We start from the raw sequence: 9,673 nt of genomic DNA, 5'->3' as shown, positions 1-9,673 counted from the left end.
AGTCTATCAAATAAGTCTGCCATTAGCAGAATATGGTACTTATTTTTCACGGTGATTTTGTTTAGAGCCCGGTAATCCACGCAGAGTCGTAAACTACCATTATGTTTCTTTTGGAATAGCACAGGGGACCCGTATGGGGACTTAGAGGGCACAATGATCCCTGTGTCTAGCATTTCCGCCAGTTGTCTCCGAAGCTCGGTGAGTTCGGGTTGTGACATTCTGTACGGTGCTCGGGCAGGTGGCTTCGCACCCGGCACCAACTCAATCTCATGGTCCACAGTTCGCCTAGGCGGAATATGCTTTTGGCATGTCTTGTGGCATGATGTCTTCAAATTCCAGAAGCAACTCCTTCACGGGTGCAGGAATGGGACCCGAGGAGCGTTCTATATCTTCCATGCAGAGGGTAGCCAGGAACGTGGGTTCATGTCTTTTTACCCCTTCTTCAACTGCAAGGCCGAGATGTTCTCGGCTGCCATCTTCATGGGAATGCACGGAATAATGCAGGGCTTGGCCCCATTTGCTCCCATCATCAGTAGCATGTCTGCATACAGTGCGGGCATGGTATTGGTATGTCTCAGGAATTCCAACCCCACTATCAACTCGAAGTCATCTATGATCACCACGCGCAGGTTGAACTTTCCTTCATAAGGGCCAAGTTTCACCGGTACTTCTTTGGCTATTCCACCCACTGGCTGAGGTGGTGAGTTGATAGCCTTGACACGACCTTTGCCCTTTCCTACAACTAGGCCAAGGCGCTCCACCTGAGTCGAGGCTAAGTAGTTGTGGGTAGCACCCGTGTCTATCATCGCCCGAATGGGCTTGCCATTTACCTTCATGTCAACGAACATTAAGGTCCTCTCTTGATGAGGAGGAGTCCTCTCGTTCGCCTTCTTTTTTCCTTTCTTGGCGATTGGATAGAGGTCCTTCTTCTTACGGATACCAGCACTGGTTCCCGCTAGGGGCTCAGAAATAGAGCCAACAATGGCATTGAATGCACCTACTGGTTCGGTCTGGTCCGCATCATCGTCATCTGTCCCATCCTCAAAAGCTTGATGGGCGTTCATCTGTGCATGTGGGCATTCATTATTCCAATGTGGTCCGCCGCAATGACGACATCCTAAGGGGGTTTTCCTCCCCCGATCATTATTGTTAGATACAACGCTAGTACTGCTTGAGGAGGGAGCCTTAGATTTGGTTGCACTCCGGTCTCCTCCACTTCTGCTAGGGCCACCAGTGTTCCGCTGGCCTCCTTTGTATCCTCCTCGGACAGGCTGTTGAGGCCTGTCCTTCCGGGCTTCCACTTGATAATCCCCAAGGCACTCTGCTGCTTGGATTGCCTTAGGTAACGTGTCTACCCTTTGACTTTGCAACTCCATGCGGGCATAAGGTATCAACCCTTCCAGGAAGGTAAAGAGTTTGTCTTTATCCCCTATGTCGCGGATGTTCAGCATGAGCGCAGAGAATTCCCGCACGTAATCCCGCACTGATTTGGTCTGGCGGAGCTCCCGTAGCTTTCTCCTAGCATTGTACTCAACACTTTCGGGGAAGAACTGTAGGCGTATGGCTGCCTTCAGTTCTGCCCATGTCTCGAGGGCATCTTCACCAGCCTTGATGGCTTCGTATTTCACCCGCCACCAAAGTTTGGCATCACCCTAAAGATACATGGCAGCAGTTGATACCTTCTTAACTTCTTCTAGTCCCCCCACAGCATCGAAGTATTGTTCAATGTCGAAGATGAAGTTTTCCACTTCTTTGGCATTCTGAGCTCCACTGTATGGCTTTGGCTTAGGAATTTTCAGTTTTTGGGCCATAGGGGCGAGGTTCACAATACCCCCGATTTGGTTTCCACCTCCTCGAAGCAGGCCTTGTAAAGCAGCATTGACAACATTGAGCTGGCCTGTCAAGTTGTCTATAGTTTGTTGCATGTCAGTCACCCCGTCTGCCTCTTGTGCCCTGTTGGCTAAATCCTCGGCGTGCTCCTGTTGAAGGACCTCAAATTTACCAAAAATTTCAGTTGCCTCTGTGGCTGCCGTTTGCCGGTCTCCTTCAGAGTCGCGACTGATGTTTTCTATGTCAACTTCGGCCTAGATCAGTCTGCGGTCCAGGTCGTCCAACCTTTGCACTAGGCTGGTCTTTAGGTCAGGAACCATTTCCACGACGGGCCGTAATGCGTCAACCGTTCCCTCAAGGGTCGCAATGCGATCCCCATAATTCACCATGGTCAGAAATGGTGGTAATTGCAATGTAATCCCTCGTCCGATGTCGAGCCTAGGCTCTTGTACCAACTGTTATGCGGCGCCTTCCTAAAGTTCCTTGGAAGGGCGACGTAAGGCTAAGCAACTGATGTCAGTGCAATTCATGTCCGCCACCTGAGGTTCCCTCCGTACGCTAGACTAGATTGTCAGTGCCTTACGGAAAAATCAATGTCGTGATCAATTGAAAGAGAGAGCAGAAAAGAGAATTGAGAATGAAAGAAAGCTTGATTGCATTGAATGAAAGCTATTACAGAAAAACAACACGGTGTCGGGGGGAGAGACACTAGTACAAAGAATTATTTGCTTGCTTGAAAGTTTGATTGCTTGGTCCCCCTTAATAATGCTTAAAAAAAATAAATCAAAGTTACATGACTAGACCTACAAAAGTTGAAAAATCACACTTAAAGAAAATGCAGTAAAACTACTCTATATTTACAATGAAAAGGATTTAGTCTTCTACAAAGCAGAAACAAGTACGTTGGCAGCAACTTTGTCTTTAGCATCAGGGTCTGCGCGCGCGGCGCTGTTGGCATCTGCCTGTGGTTGCGCGCTAGCGATAGCTATCGGTGGGGCGACAGAGGCACATGCGCGCTTGTCACTTGGAGCTGCCGAGACCACGGGGCCGATCGTGGCGATGGGCGTTGGGAAGCTTGCCAGGACGCCACGGGGCGCGTCCAAAGGGTCATGGGGCATGGCTGGAAAGCCGCCCATGACATAATGCATGTTATTTTGAATTTCACTTTTCTAGAAACAATGAGTTGTGCAATATATATTACATAAAAATTCATATAAAAAGTTTATCGAAGGAAATTGTGAAAAAAGTCAAATGGATAATGTAACAAAATCCTTTTGCACATTTGTTAGCCAACTAATTAAAAGATAGTTTGGTGTTTCGGCTACATATTTGAACAGCTGCATACGCTACTCCAAATCATTTGTTAGAACAAGTCTTCAACAGATCAACTTTTAGAGAGGAAATATATTAACGTGAAAATATATTAATTTTTCGAGGTGAATTTTACGTTATATATAATTAATTATTCCTAAATTACAGAAAAGAAGACGGTAAATGCACGATTTACACGTGCAAAGTATCGTACACTAAAACTAAAACTAGTTAAATTAAAAAGGAGAAAACATGATTAGTCGACAACCGGCTTGGCACCCACTGTGGTGGTGGCTTTCAGCAAAATGTTGACTCATTGTAGTTGACCTTAGACTTAGCAAAAGTAAACATACATTCCTTTTTGAATCCTCATTCAATTTGATACATGAGCTTCAAATCCATAGCATTCACAGTTTTTCGCTGATCATATATCTTTTTTCCACTGAAAAGTGAAAAGATAGTAAATTGTATCCAATTGATCTCTAGTAGGGAGTTGAAATATGGCTGTAGCAGAGGTGTTTCTTTCAGCATTCATCACTGTGTTGTTTGAGAAGTTAGCTTCTGGGGAGATTTTGAACTTTGCAAGAAAAGAAGGAATCCAGTTTCAGCTCAAGAAATGGAGCAGAACATTGTCCAAGATTCTGGCAGCGCTTGCTGATGCTGAAGAGAAGCAAATCACTGATAAAGCTGTGAAATTGTGGCTAGAAGATCTCAGGGACTTGGCTTATGACTTGGATGATGTTCTTGATGAGGTTTCCACAGAGATTTTCCGGCGCAAAATGATGACAGAATTTAATTCCAAGAGAAGTAAGTTACAAAAACTGATCCCTACTTGCTGTACCAGTTTGACTCCTAGTACTTTGAAGTTTAACCATACTTTAGAGTCCAAGCTAGGGAAGATCAACTCTAGATTACTAGAGATGGCACAGCAGAAAATTGATTTAGGCTTGAGTGAAAATAATGGAGGGAGGTTTAGTTTTATTAGAATGAGAGAACGGATGCCTACAACTTCCTTAGTGGATGAATCTAGAGTTTATGGCCGTGAAAAGGATAAGCATGCCATTCTTGATTTATTGCTGAGTAATCAGGGAAATTGTGATTTTGAAGCTTGCATCATTCCAATTGTTGGAATGGGTGGTGTTGGCAAGACAACCCTTGCTCAACTTGCATACAATGATGCCAAAATTAATGATTGCTTCGATTTGAAGATTTGGGTCTGTGTTTCTGAAGTTTTTGATGTATTGGGCATAACCAACTTGATTTTTGAGTCTGTGGCACCCGAAAGTAGAGAGATTAAGGGCTTGGATATGCTTCAAGTAAGTTTAAAGGAGAAGCTTTCGAAGAACAGGTTTCTTCTTGTACTTGATGATGTATGGAATGAGAATTACGGAATGTGGGATCTCCTTCTGAGTCCCTTGCGAGTTGGACTGCCTGGAAGTAAAATTGTTGTCACGACGCGCAATGAGGGTGTTGCATCTGTTATGAGTTCTGTTACTCCTTATCGATTGAAGGAGTTAGCAAGTAGTGATTGCCTATCATTATTCTGTCAGCATGCTTTGGGTTCAATAAATTTTGATGCACAGCCGGACTTGAGGATGATTGGTGAGAGATTGGTGAAAAAATGTAAAGGCTTGCCTTTGGCTGCAAAGACTCTTGGTGGTCTCTTGCGAACAAAATCAAGGCCAAAGGAGTGGGAAGATATACTAAATAGCAAGATATGGGATTTACCTGAAGAAAAAAGTGACATTCTTCCTGTTTTACGGTTGAGCTATTATCATCTCCCTTCTGATTTGAAGCCCTTGTTTGCATACTGCTCAATATTTCCGAAGGATTATGAGTTTGACAAGGACGAGCTTATTTTGTTGTGGATGGGGGAAGGATTCTTGCAGCAATCAGAAGGAAAGAAAATACTTGAAGAATTGGGTGATGAATGCTTTAATGAGCTGTTATCGAGGTCATTTTTCCAACATTCTAGTGGTAATGAATCAAGATTCATGATGCATGATTTAATACATGATTTAGCCGAGTTTGTTGCTGGAGACATATGCTTTAGGTTGGATGAAAGATCAGAGGGTACACAAAGGACAACAAATTGTCAGAAGGCGAGACATTCATCTTATGTTCGTCGGCAGTATGAAATTTTTAAAAGGTTCAGTTCCCTCCATGCCGTTCAAGGTCTAAGGACATTTTTACCCTTAGAGGTTCAGAAGTTAGAAGGTTGGCAGAAGTCCTACATATCAAAAGGCTTATTGGATTTCCTACCTAAACTACGTTCCTTGAGAATTCTGTCATTAAGTGGATATTGCATAGCTGAGCTACCAAACTCCGTTGGTGATTTGATACATTTGCGCTTCCTTGACTTATCGGAGACATCAATTAAGCAGCTACCAGAATCAATTTGTTCTCTCTATAATCTACAGTCCCTTTTGCTGTGTGGTTGCTACAGACTCACTAAGTTGCCAGCAACATTAGGAAATCTAATCAACCTCAGACATCTTAATAATGCTGACACCGAGCAATTACAAGAGATGCCCACAGGAATCTATAAGTTGACAAGTCTGCAGACTCTCCACAAAATGGTATTAGGCAGAAGTAATAGCTTGAAACTGTGGGAGCTAAAAAGCCTGTCGAATCTCCATGGAACACTTGCCATTACGGAGTTGCAGAGTGTCACTGATACTACAGATGCAAGGGAAGCTGATTTAGCTTCTAAAAAAGGCATTGATGAGTTGGTGATGGAATTCAACAAAGATTTTGATGGTTCAAGGGATGCAAGACTTGAAAAGGATGTTCTTGAACTATTACAACCTCATGGGAACTTGGGAAGACTCAGTATACTGTTTTATGGGGGAATAGAATATCCAAGTTGGATAAGCCCGGGCTTGCTTAAAAGCTTAACTCATTTGACATTAGGTGGTTGTAGAAGCTTCACCTTGCCAACACTTGGGCAGCTGCCGCTTCTTGCAGAATTGTATGTTCATGACATGCCATGTGTGAAAAGGGTAGGTACTGAGTTTTGTGGAGGTGATGATCCCTTAAATTTGGGTTTTCCAGCACTGGAAGTTCTGAGGTTTGAAAACTTGCCGGAATGGGAGGAATGGTACATTTCGCTCAGCAATGCGTTTCCTCGACTCCATGAGCTTAGCATATGTAATTGTCCCAAATTGAGTGTTGTTTCTCTCTCTAATTTTCCAGTACTTCGTGAGCTGAATTTAGATGAATGTAACGTGCAAGTCCTTAGAAGCATTTTTGGCATCTTTTCCGTAAAGGTCCTGAAAATTCGCTGTGTTTGGGGACTCAGTCTACTATCTAAAGAGTTAACACAGTATCTGGGGTCACTTGAAGATTTGGATATAACTGAGTGTGGGGATCTGATATCACTGTGGGATGGTAAATCTTCAATAGAACATCTCAGTAATCTGAAAAATCTGGGAATTTCTAAGTGTCCCCAACTGAAGTGCTTGTCACTAGAAGAGAATGCATTGCCTCAGACACCTGAATCTTTGTCCATATGTGAGTGCTCTAATTTTGAGAATCTTCCCTGTGGATTTGACAACGCATTATCTCTCAGACAGTTGCGCATCAGATCATGCCCGAAAATTGTCTCACTTGATGTTGCTGAGCTATCTACCATGCTTAAACGAGTTGAAATTGCACATTGTGTGGCTTTGGAGACCTTGCCTCATCGGAGCCATTGTCTTGAGGAGCTCAAGATTGACGGCTGCCCATCACTCAGATCCATTTCAACTCACAGACTGCCAACTACTCTTAAGGTACTCCAAATTGATAATTGTAGGGAGCTCGCTTCAGTTTCAGATACATTGCTGCAGGGAAGCAGTAGTTTCGAACGTCTCAGGATTTCTAATTGGCCAAGTTTCACCGTGTTACTGAGATCTGTAGAAAGAATGCCAACTTTATTTTCATGTCTTGTCGAATTGCACATAAGTCGTTGTGATACTCTAGAGTCTTTCCCACATGGTTGCTTGCCTTCCCATAATCTGAGAAGCCTTTCAATCTGGAGCTGCAGCAATCTCCACAAACTGCCTGATCAGATTGGAGGCCTTACATCACTTGAGTCCCTGATGCTACATGATTGTACCAGTCTCGAGTCATTTCCTGAGCAGGAGTTGCCTCCCAACTTAACTTCACTTTGGGCCAGCAGCTGTCACACACTCAAACCTCTATCAGAATGGGGTCTGCACAAGCTCACCACTCTCCAAAAGTTGACAGTCATTGATGGATTCATGGATCTCGTTTCATTTCCCGATGATTGCGTGCTTCCATCCAGTTTAACCTCACTTTGGCTTGGTAGACTCTGCAATCTTGAATCTCTTTCCAAGGGACTCGTAAATCTGTCTTCTCTAGAGCATCTGCTAATAAGGGACTGCGCCAAGCTTCGTCACTTGCCTAATCAAGAGTTGCTTGATACAATCTCATATCTGGAAATTCGAGGCTCGCCACTTCTAAAAGAAAAGTGCTTGAAGGAGAAAGGAGAATACTGGTTGAAGATAGCAAACATTCCGTGCGTACATATTGACGGTACTCTGCTTCATGAACAAAATTCATAGTTGAGTGCATCTATTTCATGTCTTTACGTGAAGTCTCTTAGCGTTGATACGTCATTCGTCTATCATATTATCACTTTGTATATATGCAACTACTCTTTCTTAACTTCCCATTTTGGTTTAGTGTTACATTGATAATAATAAGGCACATTAAACACATCATATACCCAAATTATATATTCTGAGACTAAATTAACCAAACCATGTCTTACAGGATTTCAATTATCCAACATAGGAAAGGAAGGAACCACTATAATAACTATTAGGTGCAAGGTTGTTTTGGAGTAGTTACTTTATGCTTAATTTTTCTTTTATTGCATCAGTTCATCTTGCAAATCCAAATGCTGTAAACGTGAGATGATGAGATCTCAAGTTTTTGTATTTTGCGTCTCCCTTGTTTATGTTGGTGATGATACAAAATTTGGAGCTGATAATGGTAAAAATGAAGGTTTATCGATGGAGGTACAACATTCTATTGACAGAGATTCTGGATAGTTCTCATCTCTGATAAGCTTCGTATGTTTATGTCTGAAAGAGAGACTTTAGGTTTTAATGCCAATGGACGGATGGGATGCAATTAATCAAATGGTTACAATGGTTTGGACTTAATGGGTCATCAGACATTTGGGCTCAAGCAGCTCTTTCTCAACTGTTGGGTCTTAACAGTTTTGGGCCCAAATTGGATCAATATTCTTTGGGCTTACTAGAAGAAGTAGTAGGAAACAGAAAATACACCTTGTATATACAATTTGATTTATTCTTTGGATTATCCTTTAGTCTGTTACAAGACAACTAATAAGAATTGTACAGCTGGCTAGGTAGTTAGAGAATAGATTCCTTTTCCAGTGTATTTATGTAGTAGCTTGGACAGACGTTGATCTATCAACAAATATATAGAAAATTTTTCCTAAGTTCCTCTTCTATTTTGTTATGGTATCAGAGCAGGCTTGAAGTGCTTGCGATCCAATTTCTTTTTTTTTTTACATCTCTTTTCTCCCTCTCTTGTGTGAAATGGCTACTGAATCTCAGAGCAGCCCTTCAGTTGTTTCTTCCACTCCCGTTGGAGCTGGATCCCTTCCAGTAGGTTCCATGGTTAGTGGTGTTGTTGATTCAACACACCCTTACTATCTTCACCCTTCAGATTACCCAAGAATGAACCTGGTTTATCAGTATTTGATGGCAGGAGCTATGGTGGTTGGAGAAGAGCCGTGGTGATAGCTTTGTCAGCAAAGAACAAGCTAGGGTTCATTGATGGATCCCTAGCTGTTCCAGCTGCAAACTCAGGTCTTCAACAGGCCTGGGCCAGATCAAATGACATGGTGTTTTCATGGCTCCTTAACTCCCTTTCAAAGGAAATAGCAGATAGTGTGTTATATTCCCAGAGTGCCAAAGATCTTTGGAGTGACCTGGAAGATAGATTTGGTCAAACAAATAGAGCTAAGCTCTTCCAACTATAGAAAGAACTAAGTGTTGTGGTGCAGGGGAGTTCAAGTGTGTCTACTTACTTCACCAAAATGAAGAGCTTATGGGATGAGCTAGATGCTCTCAACTGTGACTGTGGAGCAAAGGCAAAGAACCAGAAGGCTCATCAGGATGAAAGGCTCTTGCAATTCCTTATGGGATTGAATGAGACCTTCATAGGAGTTGGGAGCAACATACTGTTGTCCTCTCCACTCCCCTCTATTGGACAGGCATATGCATTGGTAATGCAAGATGAAAAACAAAGAGAAATTCAAGCTAGCCCTGCTTACCCAGGAGACTCAGCCTCCTTCATTGCTTTCAATCAAGCAGGGGGTAAGAAATACAATGAACAGAGAGGCAACAAAAGAGTTTTTGATGCAAAAAGAAACTCATTAATATGTGCTTATTGTAAGAAACCAGGACACAGTATTGAAAAATATTACAGGATTCATGGTTTTCCCACAGACTTTAAGTTCACAAAACAAAGGAAATTTCAAGGAGGAGTG

General features: G+C 42.7%; 1 protein-coding gene across 1 annotated transcript; it reads left to right on the top strand.

The window, feature by feature from the left end:
* Positions 1–3,411: 3,411 nt before the first annotated feature.
* Positions 3,412–7,865, top strand: LOC107799619 (putative disease resistance RPP13-like protein 1). Its single transcript, XM_016622761.2, has one exon. The coding sequence runs from the start codon at positions 3,642–3,644 to the stop codon at positions 7,707–7,709; it is 4,068 nt and encodes a 1,355-aa protein (XP_016478247.1). The 5' UTR covers positions 3,412–3,641; the 3' UTR covers positions 7,710–7,865.
* The last annotated feature ends 1,808 nt before the right edge of the window (positions 7,866–9,673 follow it).

Source organism: Nicotiana tabacum, chromosome 19 (genome assembly GCF_000715075.1).
Source record: "Nicotiana tabacum cultivar K326 chromosome 19, ASM71507v2, whole genome shotgun sequence".
Classification (NCBI taxonomy): domain Eukaryota; kingdom Viridiplantae; phylum Streptophyta; class Magnoliopsida; order Solanales; family Solanaceae; genus Nicotiana; species Nicotiana tabacum.
This window is presented reverse-complemented; position numbering and strand designations above follow the sequence as displayed.

Bases quoted from the DNA above. Each gene is read 5' to 3' on its own strand.
- LOC107799619 (XM_016622761.2), top strand. From the start codon at position 3,642: ATGGCTGTAGCAGAGGTGTTTCTTTCAGCATTCATCACTGTGTTGTTT.